The 20,988-nt window shown below is 39.7% G+C and overlaps 3 protein-coding genes across 5 annotated transcripts; all 3 read left to right on the top strand.

Moving 5' to 3' along the window:
* The first annotated feature begins 9,941 nt into the window (after positions 1-9,941).
* LOC117622254 (protein Mpv17) lies at positions 9,942-12,613 on the top strand. Of its 3 annotated transcripts, none has more exons than XM_034352860.1 (6): positions 9,942-10,267; positions 11,291-11,446; positions 11,574-11,706; positions 11,806-11,845; positions 12,100-12,229; positions 12,316-12,613. In XM_034352860.1, the coding sequence occupies exons 1-5, from the start codon at positions 10,016-10,018 to the stop codon at positions 12,185-12,187; spliced, it is 669 nt and encodes a 222-aa protein (XP_034208751.1). In that variant the 5' UTR covers positions 9,942-10,015; the 3' UTR covers positions 12,188-12,229; positions 12,316-12,613. The 3 variants fall into 3 exon arrangements, with proteins under 3 accessions (XP_034208751.1, XP_034208752.1, XP_034208753.1); XM_034352861.1 differs by having other exon boundaries at positions 12,328-12,613; XM_034352862.1 differs by having other exon boundaries at positions 11,661-11,706.
* Positions 12,614-13,408: 795 nt separating this feature from the next.
* On the top strand, positions 13,409-15,073 carry LOC117622255 (RING finger protein 215-like). The gene is made up of 3 exons (XM_034352863.1): positions 13,409-13,842; positions 13,930-14,015; positions 14,491-15,073. The coding sequence occupies exons 1-3, from the start codon at positions 13,684-13,686 to the stop codon at positions 14,921-14,923; spliced, it is 678 nt and encodes a 225-aa protein (XP_034208754.1). The 5' UTR covers positions 13,409-13,683; the 3' UTR covers positions 14,924-15,073.
* Positions 15,074-16,156: 1,083 nt separating this feature from the next.
* LOC117622256 (ATP-dependent zinc metalloprotease FTSH 8, chloroplastic) lies at positions 16,157-20,380 on the top strand. The gene is made up of 4 exons (XM_034352864.1): positions 16,157-16,260; positions 17,170-18,674; positions 19,258-19,498; positions 19,816-20,380. The coding sequence occupies exons 2-4, from the start codon at positions 17,170-17,172 to the stop codon at positions 20,152-20,154; spliced, it is 2,085 nt and encodes a 694-aa protein (XP_034208755.1). The 5' UTR covers positions 16,157-16,260; the 3' UTR covers positions 20,155-20,380.
* The last annotated feature ends 608 nt before the right edge of the window (positions 20,381-20,988 follow it).

Raw genomic sequence — 20,988 nt, forward strand, 5'->3', positions numbered from 1 at the left:
ACACTATAAGGCTCGACAATTATAAACCTCAGTATAAAGCCTTATAAGTCTTCCCATATTTCAGTAAATTTCCGATGTGGGACTCTAGTGTTGTTTTAATTTGTGTAAGAGCTAGAGATAACTTGTATTGTAAGTCTGTTATCAGTAAAGGAAGGAATCTGAGGTGAATTGCAGACATCTCTCTTGTCTTTTTTTTTCTTTTTTTCTTTTTTAAGTGTGTGCGCTGCTAGAAAGGTAAGAAGGTGCTTTGAAGCATTCTCAAAGATCTTTCAAGCTTGACTTAAACACAGGCATGGCAGTCCCCGGACTTGTCCTGGCAGACGGGGATGTCCCCTAATTTAACCGGGACAATTTTCATGTTTTTATTACTTTCTTGCAGTTCGTATTATTTACCATAATTTAATAATTTTACATTTTCTTGGTCATCTATATGTTTTCTTTTTCAATTATGATTTCTTAATGCAGTTAAGGATTATTTTTTTTTAATCTTTCTATTTCAACAATCAGTAAAGGTTTCATGAGGAGACTACTTTGACTACTGATTTCTAACCTATTCTCTTTCTTTCAGGTGACTTTCTATATATTTTTTATATATTAGAATTAATGGCGAAGTTAGAAATTCATGTTAGAAAGGGCATGTTAGACCTTATAAAAAAAAAATTCAGAAAAAAGGCCATATAAAAGAAATTGACTTTGGTATAAAATCGGTACAGTAGGAGATAAATTAATGATTTTGTTATGTTAATTTGCAATGAAGTGTTCTTTTCAATTTCTAATCTATAAGTCTGAACATTTAGAGAAGACAAATAACTAAACAAAATATGTAGAAAGACCTCCAGCAACCATTTGAAAAAGGAAAAAAAAAAAATATGAGAGGGGGCATATGGGCCCACTTTAGTCCTTTGATGGCTCCACCACGGATTGGTTGATGAGTCACGTGAATGTTTAGAATTTTTAACAACTTAAATTAATGATAACATTTATAAATTGGTGTGAATAATATTTCCGCAGTGGATACAATAATTCTCAGTTTTAAACTCGAGGATGAAGTTCTTCTCATGTTGATCGAAAGGCCAATTCATGATTTGTATGTGAATTAGCTAGATGAATGGTTCATAGACAATATTTTTTTTAATCAACAGACAAAGCGGAAGTCAAATTTCAGACATATTTTAACAAAAAAAGAAGAGAAATATCTCTAAGCATTATCAGCACGGGCGGAGCCAAATAGTCCCAAGGAGCTGTGAAGACAAAAAATGTCACATTGGAAAATTGAGAAACCTAACAAGGGCTTATAAGGAGTTGGGCTACTCCTTCCATTTCCTATAATCTTGCATAATCAAATAGTTGACTTAGACTAATTAGGAATGTACAGCTCATTGACACTCCCCCTCAAGTTGGAGCATATATGTCGTCAATGCCCAACTTGCTAAGTGAGCTGTGAAATACCCTGCCTGTGACTGCTTTGGTGAGGACATCTGCAAGTTGATCTTCGGATTTAACAAATGATACCTTAATGATCTTTGCCTCGAGCTTCTCCTTGATGAAATGTCTGTCAACTTCAACATGCTTGGTTCTATCATGTTGCACTGGATTATGTGCAATATCTATTGCAGCTTTGTTGTCACAATTCAGTTGCATGGCATGTTTGGGTTTGAACCCCAATTCCTCCAACAAATTCCTTATCCAGAGTAGCTCACATACTCCGTGCGCCATACCTCGATATTCTGCTTCAGCACTTGATCTTGACACTACTTTTTGTTTTTTACTTCGCCAAGATACTAGATTGCCTCCTACAAAGGTAAAGTATCCAGATGTAGATCGCCTGTCAGTAATAGAGCCCGCCCAGTCTGCATCAGTGTGACCCTCAACATCTAGATGACCATGTCGTCCGAACATCAATCCTCTTCCAGGAGATGACTTCAAGTATCTCAAAATTCGGTTTACCGCATCCATGTGGGCTTCACTTGGTGCATGCATGAACTGACTCACCACACTTACAGCATATGCTATATCAGGTCTAGTGTGTCCTAGATAGATTAACTTACCCACAAGGCGTTGATATCTTTCTTTGTTGGTGGGTACTTGATCAGGATATTCACCAAGCTGATGATTCAACTCCATTGGCGTATCTGCTGGTTTGCTTGCTAACATTCCAGTGTCAGTCAAAATGTCAAGGATATATTTCCGTTGTGATAGAAATATTCCTTGTTCTGAACGAGCCACTTCGATGCCTAGGAAATACTTCAGAGCACCAAGATCTTTCATTTCAAACTCACTTGCCAAGTGGTGCTGCAATGTTGCCTTTTCTACTGGGTCATTCCCGGTAACTACCATGTCATCAACATATACAATAAGGGCAGTGACTTTACCTTTCTTATGTTTCAAGAAAAGAGTATGATCTGAGTTACTTTGCTTGTATCCAAAATCCTTCATTGATTTGCTGAACTTTCCAAACCATGCTCTGGGTGACTGCTTCAAGCCATAAAGAGACTTTCTCAGTTTACACACCATGTTGCTAGTATTGGGCCCCATCTTGCACCCTGGAGGGGAATCCATATAGACTTCTTCTTCTAGGTCGCCGTGCAGGAAGGCATTTTTGACATCAAACTGGTGTAATGGCCAGTTTAGGTTTGCTGCCAGAGAAAGAAGGACCCGAATTGTGTTTATCTTGGCTACAGGGGCAAATGTCTCCCCATAGTCAATCCCATAAGTCTGAGTATAACCTTTCGCCACCAATCTTGCTTTGTATCGTTCAATGGTGCCATCTGCCTTGAACTTTACTGTATATATCCATCTACAACCCACTGTTCTCTTCCCTTTGGGAAGGATAGTCATCTTCCAAGTGGAATTCTTCTGAAGAGCCTCCATTTCATCATTCATCGCTTGAGTCCACTTGGGATCTTTTAAAGCTTCCTGCACATTACTCGGAATAGATACAGTGGATAATTGACATACAAATGATGCACATGACGGAGACAACCTATGTAGGGACACATGATTAGCAATAGGGTATTTAACTTTTGTTTTTGGGTCCGGGTCATACTGTTGTCTAGGAATCCCTCTAGTGGTACGAATAGGTAACTGATAACCTGTGTTTCCTGTATGACTCGACTCATGTAAAATGCTTAAGTTGGAGTTTAAATGCTCAGTTACCTGCGAGGAATCTTCAGGACCTGATTGGATGATTGGTGATGGTACTGTAGTAGGAGGGAAATTATCTGAACCATCATCTGGAGTTTCCAGTAACTCTTGATCTTGTTGCACTACTGTAGCTGGTTGCTCGGACACTGACTGCTCTAAAACAGTTTGTTGAATTTGGATGCTCTGAGTATCTTCTGCAAAGATAGAGCTCTCCCCCTGCAGAGGATGCTTAGAAACTCCCCCTGAGTAATAGAACTCACTCTCGTGGAAAGTCACATCTGCGGTAACATGCATGGTCTGAGTGGGAGGATGGAAACACTTATAGCCCTTCTGAGTGTCAGCATAACCCACAAAGACACAACGCAGCGCACACGGATCAAGCTTGCCACGCTGATGTGGATACACCTGAACATAAGCAACACAACCAAAGAGACGTGGTTCGAGATTTGGTGTGGATGGCATGGGGAGAAGAGTGGTCAATGTCTGAAATGGAGTTTGATACTGAAGAGTGCTGGATGGTGTTCTATTAATGAGGTAAGCAGCAGAACAAAGAGCCTCCCCCCAAAAATGATGAGGCATACGGGCCTCAAATAAAAAGGCACGAACAACCTCCAAGAGATGACGATTCTTACGCTCTGCGACGCCATTCTGTTGTGGTGTATAGGCACATGTGGTTTGATGAACAATTCCATGTTGACTTAAAAAAGTATGTAGGTCATGGTTTACGTACTCTCCTCCATTGTCAGATCGAAGCGTAGTGATTTTCTTGTCAAACTGAGTAGCAACATATTGATAAAATAACTTGAATTTGGCGGTGACTTCACTTTTCTGCTTTAAGGGAAAAACCCAGGTCATCCGGGTGCAATCATCAATAAACGTCATAAACCACTTAAAACCGCTAATAGTGGGAACTCGTGATGGTCCCCAAACATCAGAATGGACAATCATGAAAGGCAAAGAACTTTTATTCAATCTTAATGGGAAAGAAATACGATGGCTTTTGGCCAAAATGCAAGTTTCACAATGAAAGTCTGATTCAGCAAACTGGGAAAACAAATCTGGAAATAAAAGTTTCAGATAACCAAAAGAAGCATGCCCTAATCGTCTATGCCATAGCCAAATTTTCTTCATCCTGATAGACTCATCTCCTTTCACATGATGTGTCTGACTCAATCTTGTACTGCTGTCTTCTGTCAAGTCCAGATAATACAACTTTCCTCTCCTAGTACCACATCCAATCACGGTCCTGGTGAGAAGATCCTGAAATAGACAATACAATGGCCAAAAACACACGGTACAATTAAGGGAATCAATGATTTGAGGAACAGATAACAAGTCATAGTCGAGTGAAGGGACAACTAAGACATGATCAAGACTTAATGAAGATGTAAGAGATAAAGACCCTTCTCCCATAACTTGGGAGGTGGTTCCATTGGCACTGGTAATGTGTGTTTGGCTTGATGGTTTGGTAGAGTGCAACCCAGTAAAACTAGATGTCATGTGATCAGTAGCGCCAGTGTCAATAATCCATGATCTATTACAAGTAAGTGAAGATGTGCAAGAGGTACCTGAGGTGGCCAAGGCCTTGGAGCCAGATGTACCTGATGGAGGTTCTGATGCAGTCTTCTCGGATGACTGAGCGGATGCAAATGAGGCTCTGGTAGAATCCTTTTTTCGCCCTTTGTGGACCCATCCTTCTGGATAACCAATGATCTCATAACAGCCCTTAATTGTGTGGTTATCTAAACCACATTTGGTACACTTCATTGGAGGCCAGTTACGAGTAGGGTCGACACTATAGTTGTTCGGCCGAGATTGTTTGGACCTCGCAGTAGCCAAGGCCGTGGCTTCGGAGGTTACACCAACTTCAGACATGGTTCCCTGTCAGTTACTTTCTCTTTTAATATGTGCATATGCGGCCTCCAGTTCGGGTTTTGGCTCCATCCGCAAAATCTCTCCTCGAATTTGATCGAAATTATTGTCCAAACCTGCAAGAAATATATAAACTCGGAGACGATCAACCTCTTTGCGTCTAGTCTCAATGTCTTTCGGATGCTCCATGGTGCTTGGACTTAATTGATCAAGCTCCTGAAAAATCTCAGTGAGCTCACTGTAATATTTGGCAACTGATGCGCCAGCTTGCTTAATTATGAATGACCGTCTGTGAAGGTCGTAAATCTTGGCTTCATCAGTACCATCTGAATAGGTCTGCTTGATTGCAGCCCAGACTTGCTTTGCTGTGTCATAATGAATAAATCGTTTAATCTGATTAGGTTGCATGGTGTCGAACAACCAACTCTTGACTTGGCAATCCGATGCACGCCATTTATTAAATGTGGGATCTGTGTCTGCAGGTTGTGTAAGAACCCAAAACAAATATCTAAAAAGAAAGAAAATATCTAAAAAGTAAGGAAAATATCTTCTAGCGAATATTTTACCCTCGTATTATTTAATGGGGGAAAATTTGACCTTTTGATCGAGAAAGAATTTCGGAATGCCGCTTGAGCCATTGCGTAGAACGCGGCGAAACGAGTTCGTAGACACGGAGTAGACCCGAATCGGGGCTGTAACGAAGAAGATATGGTCTAAAAACCGCGAAGGGCAAAACGGTAATTTGGCCAAAAAAGTCAGATTTTTATCTCTCTCTCTCCTCTCCCCCGTCACTTTCTCTCTCTTCCTCTCTCTCCTTCCGCGCGAACTGGGCCGTGCCACCCTTCGCCTTCTCGGCGACAGCCCGGCCACCACAGGCCGAGCTGCTCTCCGCCGTGGGTACCATCGGGTCCGCCTCCGTCTCGCCGTCAAGACCTGACCGACCTCCACCCCGGGGCCGCCCTGAGCTGGCCGGAAAACCATGTTTTCCGACGGAGGTTCGTCCGAAGCCACCTGAACTTCCAGCTCGAAATTCTCCTTCGTTTCTCCACCAAATCGATCGAGTAAGGTATGGTTTCTAAGCTATTTTTCGTGTTCTAGCTGATGGGTGTATGGGTTTCAATCGATTTTAGCTCTAAAGCGATCAATTTTCGACTTGAATTTTGGCCGAAACTTCAGCCCCCTAAAACTACTGTTTCTGGTCACTTTTTGGGGTGTGTCCAAGAACAAAAGTGACTCCAAATGGGGTGTTTCACCTAGGGTAGGAGTTTGGAGTCTTGGTTCTGAGATTTTTCGGCCACCCGAAATCGCTTTAGACACCCGAATCTGCCCGCGAGTGCTGGGGCGCGTGGGCGAGGGTGGTGAAGTAATTCTGTACAGTTTTGTGACCCTCGTGTCGTCACGAGCACGTAGGATTTCGCGGATCTCAATTCGGAGTCCGTTTGAGCCCTGAACGAATTTTCCATATCGCGCGATCCGTGGGTGCAGTAACGTTAAATAGTCGGATCGCGATGAATTTCGGATATGTCGGTCTACATGATGTGAGGATCGTATAGGATTCAACGGATTGCAAATCGGAGTCCCGGATACTCCGGAATCTCGAACCCTGGGGTTAGGGTTTGGATTTTAAGCGATAACGCGATTTTGGCTAATCCGACCGTCCGTTTCGAACCAAAATCGCAGAACATGGTTCCTTTTCTGTAGGAAATCTTCAGAGGAGCCCAGATTGGCCATCGGAGACCGTGGACCCACGGGGTCCCGGATCGGCCGATCTGGCAGTTTGTCGCTTATTAAGGTTTCGGCTCTCTTAAGGCCGGTCTAAATGTCTAAAAAGCTAAGGTGGGCATAGGAGTAACCTGAACCGAGTACACGTATTTCTAGGAGCCGGGGGCAGGGTGTTTAGTTAAAATTCTTTTTATTCAGCAGTTTATTAATTTAATCTTTATGGGTAATCAGGCACTAGGAACCCGACAGGATTACAAAAGAGACCTTCGAAGAGTCAAAGTAGCTCGGACCATCTGTGAGTGGACTTTCTTTCATGAATTATTTATATAAAATGAGTTATATAGAGGTTTTCCATAAATAAGATTTTATAAGTGATTTTATATTGATTTTATATAAAAGAGTTTTTATAAACGAGTTTATTTGACAAAATTCCTTATTTGATCTTGAGTAAGCTTTATTGTGTTCCGAGCATGATTAATACAGAAATATTTCTATAAGTTATGTGCTGCTTACTTTTACATGCTTAAGAGTTATAGAAAACAGATTTTGAGGCTTATGAAGAAATAGCAGCACAACTTGAGATTTCAATTGTTATTCAGATTTTTCTAAAGGATTTTATTTTAAAACCACCTCGTACCCATTAATTTTTGGTGATTACCCAGAGTTGGACCGATGTCTACGGACATCCAATCCGATTTCAGTTTATGTCAGTGCACTTGACTTTGCCTCACGAGTTTCGGGGACGCTCGGACCGTGAGTGCCAGGATTTGCGGCTCGGCAGACTTGGTGTCCCGAGACCTGCCAGGATTGCGGCTCGGCTGACTCTGTGTCCCCGAGACCTGCCAGGATTGCGGATCAGGCTGACTACGGTCCCCTGCATCCTGCCAGAGCGACTCGAGCTGACTTGGTGTCATCGAGGAATCTGCCGGCGGGACAGGCTGATCATAGTCCCCTGATTTCGCCAGTTTGCGGCTCGGGTAGCCTGCGTGACGCCCGAGACCTGCCAGGGAATTGACGGATAAAACAGGGGTACAATTAGGTGGTAATTTTTAAAGAATTTTAAGCTCTTTTATACAGTTATGACTTTCAGCTATTTTATACTAGCTTCTCTGATTTTTCAGGCATTGATACATTTATATAGTTTTGTTCAGTTATATAAGGTTTGAGTACAGTACTTTTATACAAGTTTGGTTTCAGTGTTTTATACAAGCTTGATTTCAGTGCTTTTGAATAAAATTTATCGAGCTTGAATATGAATTACATAGAATGCTTGAGTTTAGTATGCTTTAAATGGAGAGTAAGTATTCAGTTATTTAACAATTTTTATAATGGGGGTTATTATGATTTTTAAACTGTTTTCAAGAATCTTACGTTTGGTCCACTCACATTTTCAAACTGTTTTTCACCCTCAGGCCGTAGAAGTACGCGGGATCCACCACCGGGCCAATCATAGCTTCCGCTCCATCAAGTAAGGTAGAGTTTGTAGAAAATCCTTGAAACCTGGAAAACTTAGATTATGCTCTGATATCTAGTATTAGTGGAAAAATGGAAGTGAGATCTGTTACTTGAGACATTCTGGCTGTTGGGATGGATTTACTGATTGTTTAACAGGTGAAAAATTTTGGGATTGGTCAAAATACAGGGGAGACTCTGCCGAAATTTCGGCAGAAGTCTAAGGGAATTTAAAGAGAATTTGAAGCAAGAAGGGTAAAAAGGTCTTTTGTGCCCGACATTCGCCAGGTGTCGGACACGCACCGGACTTGGCTCGAATTCCAAAGCGGAAATTGGGTCGGGTCCTGTCAGGTTGGGCAATATCATCAGTCAAGTGGCCATGTTTTCTCGCCCAGCTATCTTCATCTCTATGATTTGATGCCATAAAGAATAATTATTCTCATCCAGTTTGATTCCTGCGGAGAAGTTGGAGGTGTCACTCTGCAAAGTGACGATTTGTGTGGTAGTTTTGGAGCCTCCCGACACCAAGGATTGATTGGTGTTTGCTGACCCATCATCGTTGGCCATGATATTGGCTGACAACCAATGAAAAAGGACAAAAAAGAAATATCAAGTTGAGGAAAAGCAAGTGAACGGAGGACAAAGCCAATAAGACAAACTGTTTTGCAATAAGAAATATCGGGTTGAAAGGGGGAAAAAAAAAAAAAGAACAAGGGGAACGGTTTGAATGGGTCTGTGAGTGGAAAGTGATTTGCAATATTGCAAAACGTGATTTGACTAGAGGAAAGGTTTGAATGGGTTTGTAAGATGGAATATGGGTGGTATTGGTGCTGGGTTTGTGAGATGGAATATTGCTTTTTGGTGTTGATTCTGGTGCTGCATACTAGATGGAATATTGCAAAACGGTGATTTGAGATGGAATATGGGCTGGTGCTGGGTCTGTATGACGGCTGTTGTTGCGGAAGCGATTAGAGTTAGGGCAAGAGACAGTCAAGCTTGACTGCTCTGATACCATATCAGATTGGTAAAAAAATAATACTTCATTCATATATCTATATATAACAAATAGGAAGGTTATATATACAGAGCCTAAGAAACTATTCTAGGAAAGTAATTATGTTCTTATAATCTTGCATAATCAAATAGTTAACTTAGACTAATTAGGAATGTACAGTTCATTGACAAGGTTTGGTATTCTCTAATTTCAGACCCTGAATTTGCTAAACTGTAACTTGCACAAGCTGAGGCATGTCGTCTGCTCGGCCCGATATGGGTGTCAAGAACCCTTTACTTGGTTGAGCCTGAAGACAGCTCTGATTTTGACTTGAAGGACTCTGCCTGTGATTATGGCACATCCAAGAATTTTCGCAAATGTAAGATCCGGTTGCGCAATGCTAACCAGGCAACCAAATGCAATGCCGAACAGGAAACGTACAACTAAAAGGAAACCTGCTCCAGCAGCTCATGAGACTTATATCAATGTGTGGGTAATGGAAGATTATGGTGCACAAAAATCTTGGACAATCCACAATTTGGGTAATGGAAGATTAAACTTACATTTAAAAAAATAAAAACACATTCAGGGATTTTGGGGTTAGAAACGTGTTTTACTTTGAGACTTTTTTGTTTCTTGTTTAAATTAAATTAATATGTTATGCAGTAAAAGTAAAAGTAAATTGTTTTGATCTTCGGGTTGGACACAAACCCGGCCCGAACCCTACCCGTGTCCACTGTCAGTAACCAAACACACCATACAAAATCGAAACTATTCTCAAGAGAAAAATAATAAAAAAGAAATTGTGCTTGTCTTCCTTGCTTTGAGAACATGAATGTTCTTGGCGGTGGAGGCCATGGCGGGTTTTGGGGTTGGAACCCTTCACCGAGAAAACCGAAACAACAAAGAAAAAGGCGATTTGATTCGAAATCCCAGTCCTCCAATTCTGCGGAGGCATCCGGAGGAGCCGGTCACTGGTTCCCCTTAAAGCAAGCCGCCACAGCTGGCTCACTGGTTCTAACAGGAGACACAATTGCTCAGCTCAGCCAGCGGTGGACAAAAGCCAAGGCTCTTAACCAACAGGTTTGATGAACTTTTTCTCATTTTTGTTTATTGGGTTTTGTTTGGTTGCTGAGAAAATGTAGGAAAAGGTTTAGGTAAGAATATAAAAAGTGTTCGGTCAGTTTCTTTTAGGACATACTCCTTGTGAAGAAAATGTTGGGATTATATGCCGTGGTTGGTTGCTGAGAAAATGTGGGAAAGAGGAACTTGAATGGTTTCACTGTTGGGATGGGGTGGGGAAAATTTCTCCTTTTTGCCTGTTTGGGTGCTCAGCAAATGTGGGAAATGCAAGTTTGACACTTCTAATAATTTTTTATAGCTGGACTGAAAGAAGGAGACATTTTTGGTTTCTATGGTTTGGGTATTAGGAAAATGAAGTTTCAGTTTTCTGTTTGGTTGTTCATAGTTTTGTGAGTAACAGGCACTTGAGACTTGAGAATTTTTTTTTTTTCTGTAATTCTGAGGGGAGCACCGGCATATAAATTTGCAGGCGGATGCTGTTTTTCTTCAGTGCCCCAAAGTTAGTGCAAATGCTCATACGTATGCTCTTTTTGGTTGTATATACTCTGTGAATTTTAGGAAAGCTTGTTTTTATTAATAATATTACTAGAATAAGTGCCGAGTATGCCAGAATAAATGGAGTCTATATCATGTTGGATGGCCTCGTTAGACCTTCCAGCTATAGGTTTTGTCTGCTAAGCCAATGCTTAGTCAAAAGATTGTGATTCTAAGGTTGTGGAGGGTGGAATGATGGATCAAGACTTTGTTCTTTGAAAAATTTGGCTCTCCTAGTTGTTTTGCTTGCAGAAAATTCAGTTCTAGGTTGGAAACATATTAGGGCTTTCATGGCGTGCTTCCTAGTCAATTTTGGTGGTCCATCCTCCGGGCCTGTTGACTCTTTTGTAGCTCAGTCAATTGGCCTTGTCATGTCCAATCTTAACTTAAGGCACTTCAAATCACTTTGTTATAGTTTATTTATTGTGAGGATGCTTTGTTACATTGTGGTCCTTTGAGTTTAGTGTTTGACCAAAGCCTCTTTCTTAGGATGGAAAAGATGCTCTCCTCTCAGATCATGATTGGCTTCGGGCACTTCGGATGACTTCCTATGGGTTTCTTTTATACGGCCCCGGTTCCTATGCTTGGTACCAGTTTCTTGATCATTCTTTACCTGCGACAACTGTAGGGAACCTACTACTGAAGGTATGACCGTTTTTTATAAATATTGAGGTAGTATCACCTTATGGAACTTGGAAACCACAAAAAAATTAAAAATTTAAAAAGCAACGCAAGCCTTTAAAATGTACCTCATAGCTTTCATTTCTTACAGGTTTTATTAAACCAAATTGTGCTTGGTCCAACTGTGATTGCTGTTGTTTTTGCATGGAACAATTTATGGCAAAGGAAACTCTCACAGCTCCCGGACAAGTACCGGAGAGATGCTTTTCCCACTTTACTTTATGGTAAAAACCTCTTCTGATTGATATTTGTGTTCACTTGATACTCCAGTTCAGATTTCAATAACTAATAACTTTTCATTTTGATTATTATTATTTGTGCAGGATTTAGGTTCTGGATACCTGTCAGTTTATTGAATTTTTGGTACGCCTTTTTCTCTTATCCTCTTTTTTTCTCCTTTTTCCCCCTCATCGGTATGGGTAATCCAGAGCTTCTGTTTATACATTTTGTTAGACGCAGCATTGAAAACTGTTTGTAAACGTTAGTTTCTGTATGACCCCCTAAATGTGGCAAATCGTTTCCAAGAGCATCATACTTTAGCATAGATTTCAATTTTTAATGTCAAAATTAAGTAGTACTTTTGTGTGATAGTTTAACCTCAATGCCTCTCTATACAGGGTGATACCTCTTCAAGCCCGTGTAGCTTTCATGTCTGTGGGCTCAATATTCTGGAACTTTTGTTTGTCTTCAACTTTGAGCAAGTAAAATCTGCGTATTTTAGGTTATTTTATATCAGCAAGCAGACTTGTGAGTATCTTTTGCATATCCAATCTCTTCAGTGGTTTTGAGCTTCTTAATTCTTTCTGGTTTATGTTATTTCTCGCTTGTTCCTGGTTAATCTGCAGGTCCGGCATCTGGTACATTCAAGAAGAAAATGAGGACCAGAAGCACCTTTTTTAATTGAAATTCATATGCTTCAAATTTAAAGACGAATGATTGTTGTAACAGCTTGGACCTGGTGAACTGATCTTTTCCTGCTTGCCAAAAGAAAAAAAAACAGGAAAACTTGGTAATTACTTGATCGTTTGCATAATTTTTCATTTGTGTAACTCAAACTGAAGCATGTACATTTTTTGAGATGAAGATCTTCAAAGCTATTGTCACCTCCTAATGGAGATTGGATTACAATCATTTCTATTTTATACTCCTTACTAGTTCAATCCCACCTCCCCATGGGACTCAAATAGAATTTAAGTTGTACATTTTAAAAGGATATGATTTTGCAATTAAACCACTCTGAGAGTAAACAAATAAATAAACCAAACCAACTACTGCTGTCGGGTGTTTTTAAAATTTTAAAAAAAAAAAATTAAAAAAATTAAAAAAAAAAAACTGAAACTACCACTTTCAGTTGTAGATTTTTTTTCTTTTAAAACAAAAACTATTACACTAGTTTTTTAGTTCTAACACGTTTAGAAATGTTCAAATTTGTCATTACTAAATACATGATATTTGTTTATGAGATTTACACTCAAGACTTCTTCCGCTAAAGTGGAAATTAGATGTCATTAGACTAAATTAAATTTTAAATTGCTTTTTTACATGCATTGATGCATTGACAAAGTTGATGGGGCCAAAAAGTGACAACTGAAAGCTCAGGGGAATAAACTTTTAAGAACAGGCAAATGCAGAGTTCACTTGTCATTAGAGAATTTCAGAACTGCAATATCAACGGATAGAAAATTCTGTAATTTCTGAACAGAGACAACCGTCACCCTTTACCAAAGAGGATTAAAGGTTTCTAAAGAAATCAAGAACTTCACCAATCAAATACAATCATCCATGTGTGCATGAGCGATTGTATACATCAACGATAGCTTAAGCGTGTTGTGTGAGAACGCATGCGTGCCGATGCTGGGAAATCTCTACCGTAGAATACGTTGTCACCTCAATCACATAATCACAGAAACAGGAAAAATATCCCATTTTGGATGGGGTAAGAATCGATTCCTACCTTACTTTCCGTCGAATCTGTTGTAGCTTTTTCACGTAAGCCACCAGACAAAAGGCATCTATAGAATGAAGAAACCATCACATACTTCACCACTTGACATTACAATGCGAAAGTGTGGAGCATAAAAGCAAAAGAAAACATTGAGAAGTTATAAGTATTCCCTAGTGCCTGAAAGACCTTCAAGCAGAGGAAGGAATAAAAGCTCATAAAATCCCAAAACCATCAACATTGCATCTAACCTTACACCATGAGCAGAAGCACCAACAATAACACTCCAGCCTATTCTCCTCCTCTTCTTACCTATCATGATCCGTATGACTACTTCTTCGGAATCAATGACGATATTGGTGAATGGCCTTTCGGACAATCTATTAGTCCCCTGTCTGATAATTTTCAAGCCACCCAAGTGAGTATAGTCTTGTCCTCTCTTTCTTTATCGTGCTATTCAAAGATGATGAGATTGTGACATGAATTGTTTTGGTTGCATCAACAGGCTACCAGAACAGGTGCATCGGATTCAAGGCGACCATTTGAGGGAACGCAAGCACGAGCACAAGCACAACCTCTTGGCTTAGCAGGGTAATACAATCAATTAAATGATTAGTATACACATGTATGAGGTTTAACATCAATAATTTTCAACTTATGTGCATAGAAAAGCTGCAAAGTTTCTAGTTCCATATGGAAAATTTTAATCAACTACAGTAAACTAAAGTTACTAATTTTTGGAATAACTTCATTCCCAAGTCTTCTGAGGTGACCTCCTTTTCTGCCAATGTTTGCTCATTTGATGCTACAAGTATTCAAGAATTAGTAAAGCTCTAAGCCTTTAACCATACATATACTTACTTTCTGTTACTAATACGGACGTAACTTGACAAATTATATATCAGTCATTGGATTAAACACAGGCGAATGAGACTTATAATGGGCGAAAAGTGAAGTGCATCTCATCTCAACCGTAGCATCCATTACTTGTGCATTCTTATTTATTTTCTATCCATCTCTTATTAATTTGGGATCACCATCTATACATATATATATGAAATTGCAGATCAGCAGCACCGCCAGGTTCCCGAATTCATATTCTGGTCCTTGGCGATGAAATGGCAGGACGGGGAAACCCCTGGAGACAGATCACCGGCAACCAATGGAACGCAGCCGCCCCGTCTAGGCTGGAACTGGACTCAAGATTGAGCAACACTGAGCAAAAGCGGGCATTGCAGAAGCTCAAAAAAGAAATATACAAACCTTTTAGGAGACTATCACAGAAGGTCAACTTGTATTACAGAGACACGGTTGTGAATGCGAATGAAATGGAGAATGATGAAAATAGCAAGAGGTGCGCCGTTTGCTTGGAAGACTTTGAGCCCAGACAAGAGGTTATGCTCACACCTTGTAGACACATGTTTCATGAGGAATGCATTGTACCATGGGTGAAAAGCAATGGCCACTGCCCTGTCTGTAGGTTTGCAATATGTGAGTAAAGCAAGGGAGGCTGCTCTGAATCCTTAGCAACAAAAACAATCAAAATATCTTATGTTGAGGCCAATGCTTATGTTGAGACTATCACTCGAAGTTGTATATCAAATGAAGATTGTACTTAAAAAATGCCCAAATGTTTGTGGCTTTAATTAGAATGCCAAAATGCTTGCTAATACTCCACATATCAGGAACTATCTCTTACCAGCTGCTTCTTCAGAAAGCGCTTTTATTGCTCATAATCATTTTTAAATTTTTCTGTCAAACCCAGTTAAAAGTGTTTTCGTTTGTCACAAAGCGCTTTTAACCCTTTTGAAAGCGCTCCCCGAATGAAGATAGTTCCTGATATGTGGGGCTCTGGCCTCTATATTTACATCGGATTAGCCTGTTGATGAATGTATACCTGTATTTTCAACGTTTCACTTTCATGTTGTGGTAGCAAAAACGTACACGTAACCCTATTGATCCCCAAAAGAAACCAAATTGAGAAAAAATTATCATAGAATTATTTCTCATTAGAGGTCGGTATTGATACATGTCTTTCAACTATCTTCATGTTCACAAGCAAAACTAAATATTCAGTGACAGTACACTTGCATTGACTCCTGTTTAATGTGATGAGAAAAATCAAATTATAATCTATACCTCTATTACAACAAATAATTTTGTAATTCAAACAAAATTTAAGGTTCTTTGCGTCACGTGTATAAAGATCGTCTTAATTAACTCGAATTTTAAAATTGTAAAATAATCAAAATTCCTTTGAATATATTATATTCTTGAGAGTTCTGTAATTATAAAATAATTGTTGACGAGATTTGAACTCAAAATTTTCTTCGACAAGATGAAAATTAGGTAAAGGTGCCACTGATGAAGTGTTTACCGACTGTTTTAGCAGATTGAAAAGAGAAAAAAACAATGTTTTTTAAAAGTTTTGATTGCGTCCACATGGTGCAAAGTGTGTGACGTGTACTCTTTTTTTTCCCAATTCCTGGCTTAAATATGTGACGTGCCCTGTTAAGATCCCCAGCATAAGAACAGAAAAATTAAAAATTAAAAACAAAAATCTTAAACGATTTCCAAGTCCTCTGACCGAAAATGAATTTTCTTCAAAAACGTCCGATAAAAATCCAAACAGGTGAAAAAGACAGGAACTAGCCACTAGCATCAAGCCACGTACGCTGTTCTGAAACCACATCCACTCCATCTAAATACCATTTTGCTTCTTCATCCTTCCTTCCCCTCTCAGCTCTCTCTGCACCAAAGGGTCCAGAGCTATTTATCACGCTCGCCCTTCTTAAATCCACATTCTTTCCCTCGGAAAAATCCTCCCTTTTGCAAGGTACAAACTTCTTCTACTGTTACTTAGCTTGAATTAGCTTGTATCTGTGATGGGTTTGTTTTCAATTTTTCAGTTTCAGTGCATTTTAGTCCATAACTTGCCTTGTGCCCATATGGGTTTGTGTATTTCTATGCCTATGTCTTGATATTGGTACTTTGGAAACAAAAAATCTGGAGAGGGGTTTGGTGGGTTTGGCCTGAATGTGAACTCTTTTAATTTTTTGTTGCTGTCAATGGGATGGGATGCTTCTTTCTTGAGGTAGCTAAATATTATTCATAATTAAGCTTTATTTTGCATGTATTTGTGGGTTTATTGAATCAGAAAGACCATCTTTGTTACCAGTCCTTCAATTTGTCCCGTAATGGCTTCTTTCATTTTCTCCTCGTGCACATAAAATTTATGCTATTGTGTTTGCTTTTGATTAAATTCATTTTCTTCTGAAGAAAAAAAAAAGTAACTGAAAAAAATCATGTGTTGGGTAAAACTACATTAAAGGGTTAGTTGAACTTGAATGTGTTGCTATTGGGTTGTCCGTTTTAAAAGTTTATCTTGTGGCTATTCCCTCTTTCCATTTATGAGAAATTGCTTAAATATTGTGATATGGGTGAAGATCTTGGAATTCATTCATGTTGTTCTGTAAAATGTTGAATTGCTCTAATTTCTACTCCAGTAATGTTTATTCATGTCACCTTTTGTCTTAAGGTCATTATTATAATGCTATGTCTTGAAATAAAGCTGATTGCATCTGCCCCCTTACTGTGATATTTTTTGTCTTGCATGGCTGTTGAACTACTTGATTTAATTTCCATAATCTGACAGTCATTCTTGACATTGCAATACTCATGCATTTTTTTTTGGATTTTTCATTAATTCATTAACTTACAAGCACCTTTCTTGTTGTACTCACAGATGGCAGCATCGTCAGCATGCCTTGTGGGGAATGGGTTATCTACCCATAGTACTAAACAAACTTTGAGCAAGGACTTTTCTGGGAGACATCTCTTGCACCCTTCAGCTCTGCCATCATTGGGTAAGGTGACCAAAACATCTATCACAAGGGCATCGCTGGACCAAAAGCAGCATGAGGGAAGAAGAGGCTTTCTGAAGTTGTTGCTTGGAAATGTGGGAGTAGGAGCTCCTGCTTTACTTGGGGCAGGGAATGCTATGGCAGCCGATGATCAAGGGGTCTCTTCTTCAAGGATGTCTTATTCTAGATTCTTGGAGTATCTGGACAAGGGCAGGGTGACAAAAGTTGATGTATTTGAGAATGGAACCATAGCTATTGTTGAGGCTGTTTCTCCTGAGTTAGGAAACCGATTGCAGCGAGTTCGCGTTCAACTTCCTGGACTAAGCCAAGAGCTCCTCCAGAAGTTCAGGGAAAAGAACATTGACTTTGCAGCACATAATGCCCAAGAAGATTCAGGCTCTCTTTTATTTAACCTGATTGGAAATCTGGCTTTCCCACTAATCTTAATTGGGGGTTTGTTCCTGCTCTCAAGGCGTTCATCTGGAGGCATGGGTGGTCCTGGTGGGCCTGGATTTCCTCTACAATTTGGTCAATCTAAAGCCAAGTTCCAAATGGAACCGAACACTGGAGTGACATTTGATGATGTTGCTGGGGTAGATGAAGCCAAGCAGGATTTTGTGGAGGTTGTGGAATTCTTGAAGAAGCCCGAGAGGTTCACTGCTGTTGGGGCTCGAATTCCTAAAGGGGTTCTTCTTGTTGGTCCTCCAGGAACCGGAAAGACTCTGTTAGCAAAGGCAATTGCTGGTGAAGCTGGTGTTCCATTTTTCTCCATCTCAGGTTCTGAGTTTGTTGAAATGTTTGTTGGTGTTGGTGCTTCCCGAGTTCGTGATCTTTTTAAGAAGGCCAAAGAGAATGCACCTTGCATTGTATTTGTTGATGAAATTGATGCTGTTGGACGGCAAAGAGGAACTGGAATTGGTGGGGGAAATGATGAAAGAGAACAAACCCTTAATCAGCTTTTGACAGAAATGGATGGTTTTGAGGGCAACACTGGTATCATTGTGGTTGCAGCGACTAACAGGGCAGACATTCTTGACTCTGCCTTATTGCGGCCTGGCCGATTTGATAGGCAGGTGTCTGTTGATGTCCCCGACATACGGGGCAGAACAGAGATCTTAAAGGTTCATGCTAGCAATAAGAAGTTCGATGGAAATGTTTCCCTAGATGTTGTAGCCATGAGGACACCTGGTTTTAGTGGAGCAGATCTCGCAAACCTTCTAAATGAAGCAGCTATATTGGCTGGTCGGCGTGGGAAGACGGCAATTTCACCGAAAGAGATTGATGATTCAATTGATAGAATAGTGGCTGGAATGGAAGGAACAGTAATGACAGATGGAAAGAGTAAAAGTCTGGTGGCATATCACGAAGTTGGTCACGCCATCTGTGGGTAAGTGATAATTTAGTCTGTGGTTCTTGTTGTCTACAAATTCTCTTTATGATAGTTTTCATCAGGCCAAGGTTCATTCTTTACACTGGTTTCCTCTTCGCATTACACCCATGAATATTCTGCGATATGAATCTTACTTTTTTTTTTTTTTAGTTATGTTATTTTACAGATATAAAATTAGGTTTGAATGTTTGAATTGTAGTATATTAATATCATCAGTGGCAAAGGAACCATCCAATATCTTAAGACCATAGAAACTTGTTTAGGTTTTCTACAAGAGTGTTCATTACTTCATTCGTGATCCAAGTTCATCAACTAAATTTTATAAAAATGCGTTTTAACTTCTGATGGTATAGCGTTGAATGTTATAGGTTCGCACCAATGCTCACCTTTTTGCTGTATGCTTTTCTCTCACTCTCATTTCTACTCCCTTGCACCCATCCTATCATTTGATATATCCAAAGATATCTTACTTAGCTTGTTATTACTTGTGCTTATGAAGCTCAAATACCTTGTAAGGAAAATTGTAGAAAAATGGAACTTAAATAACCCACACAATGTTTTCATTTTTTCTTCAATGCAGGACATTGACTCCAGGGCATGATGCTGTCCAAAAAGTGACCCTGGTCCCTCGAGGTCAGGCACGGGGTCTTACCTGGTTTATTCCTGCGGATGATCCTACCTTGATCTCCAAGCAGCAACTATTTGCAAGAATTGTTGGTGGGCTTGGTGGTCGAGCTGCAGAGGAAGTGATCTTTGGTGAGCCTGAGGTGACAACAGGTGCAGCTGGTGATTTGCAGCAGATCACTGGTTTGGCCAAACAGGTAACTGAAGATATTCATTATCTGGTTATAAATAACTGTCGAATTTCAGTGATCCTTGGTCTTATGAAATGTGGCTTGAAACTCTAGTTCTTTCGTACTTTAGAAGCATAAGAGCTTTATTATATTGTTACTCATGTTAGCTTCCCCATAGACCGGTTAAGGCAGACATTTGAAATTGCCAGTTTAAATAGTGGTTTCCAGTCCTATTTGTTGAATTCCTAGTGTGGCTCCGAAGTTAACTGCTTTAAGAGCACCCTCTCGTTAGCTCTTTACCATATTAAATCAACTGTACTGAGACTTAATTGGCGTTGTTGCAGATGGTCACAACCTTTGGAATGTCTGACATTGGACCGTGGTCGTTGATGGACGCATCCCAGAGTGGTGACGTCATAATGAGAATGATGGCAAGGAACTCAATGTCAGAAAAACTTGCTGAAGACATTGATTCTGCTATCAAGAGATTATCCGATGAAGCATATGAGATAGCATTGACCCACATAAGAAACAACCGTGAAGCAATTGACAAGATCGTGGAGGTCCTCCTTGAGAAGGAAACAATGACTGGGGATGAATTCCGGGCACTTCTCGCTGAATTCGTTGAAATCCCAGTTGAAAACCGGGTCCCTGCTTCAGTTCCATCACCAGTCGCTGTTTAGGTAGTGAACTCATACTGTCATCGACACTTAGCTAAACGTCTGTAATTGGTTAAATGTATAAAGCTGTAATTTTTGATCATATGTAAAGTACTGTAAGTTGGAATGACCAAATATACTTGGGCCCTTGGTCTGTTTGAAAATCCTTGTGACTCTGCAGACGTAAACTGGTAGGTTTTTGTTCGCTCTCTGCTCACACGATGCTCAAGCTATAATGAGCAGATTATTAGCCATGGTTTCACTGTTCATTTAGGTCAAATCAGTAAGTTCTAGTTTTGCACTACATCATAAGTTGCATTGAATGGTTTCTCTTGAGAATTATAGGTGGTAGATTGGTAAGTTACGATCTGGATGAATGTACTAGCCCTCCTGCAATTTACCAAACTATCATTTGTTTCGATTCGATATTGAAGCTATGCTTAAACAGATAGCTCTGGGTATATTGGTGCTTCTCTTTCCTTCTACCAATGTTAATCCTCCAGTGACAATATGTTTTGGCCATGGACTTTTACCTATTTGATGCGTGAATCCTTGACAAAAGAAAATTCCTCACTAGTATCTTATAGTAATTTTGATGCTCATATATAAGATTAGTATACAATGATGGAGAAATATTCTAAAAAAAAGAAAAGTGAAAAATGCAAGTAATTACGAAATACATTAGATTTTGTGAAAAAGATCCTTCAGTCAAAATGGTCTCTTTCAGTAAATTATCGGAGATGCATAAATTTTCCAATTCTAAACTGACTCTCTCACTCTTTAGCAAGATACTTCCTAAAAATAAAATTTTAAAAACGAAAATATAAAGATTCAGTCTGTAAACCTTCGTTAACAATC

The sequence above is a fragment of the Prunus dulcis genome, chromosome 3 (assembly GCF_902201215.1).
Source record: "Prunus dulcis chromosome 3, ALMONDv2, whole genome shotgun sequence".
Lineage (NCBI taxonomy): Eukaryota > Viridiplantae > Streptophyta > Magnoliopsida > Rosales > Rosaceae > Prunus > Prunus dulcis.

Bases quoted from the DNA above. Each gene is read 5' to 3' on its own strand.
- LOC117622254 (XM_034352860.1), top strand. From the start codon at position 10,016: ATGAATGTTCTTGGCGGTGGAGGCCATGGCGGGTTTTGGGGTTGGAAC. The intron at 11,447-11,573 runs GTATGACCGTTT...CATTTCTTACAG, and splicing joins TAGGGAACCTACTACTGAAG to GTTTTATTAAACCAAATTGT. The intron at 11,707-11,805 runs GTAAAAACCTCT...TTATTTGTGCAG, and splicing joins TTTTCCCACTTTACTTTATG to GATTTAGGTTCTGGATACCT.
- LOC117622255 (XM_034352863.1), top strand. From the start codon at position 13,684: ATGAGCAGAAGCACCAACAATAACACTCCAGCCTATTCTCCTCCTCTT. The intron at 13,843-13,929 runs GTGAGTATAGTC...TTGCATCAACAG, and splicing joins ATAATTTTCAAGCCACCCAA to GCTACCAGAACAGGTGCATC. The intron at 14,016-14,490 runs GTAATACAATCA...ATGAAATTGCAG, and splicing joins CAACCTCTTGGCTTAGCAGG to ATCAGCAGCACCGCCAGGTT.
- LOC117622256 (XM_034352864.1), top strand. From the start codon at position 17,170: ATGGCAGCATCGTCAGCATGCCTTGTGGGGAATGGGTTATCTACCCAT. The intron at 18,675-19,257 runs GTAAGTGATAAT...TCTTCAATGCAG, and splicing joins GTTGGTCACGCCATCTGTGG to GACATTGACTCCAGGGCATG. The intron at 19,499-19,815 runs GTAACTGAAGAT...GCGTTGTTGCAG, and splicing joins TCACTGGTTTGGCCAAACAG to ATGGTCACAACCTTTGGAAT.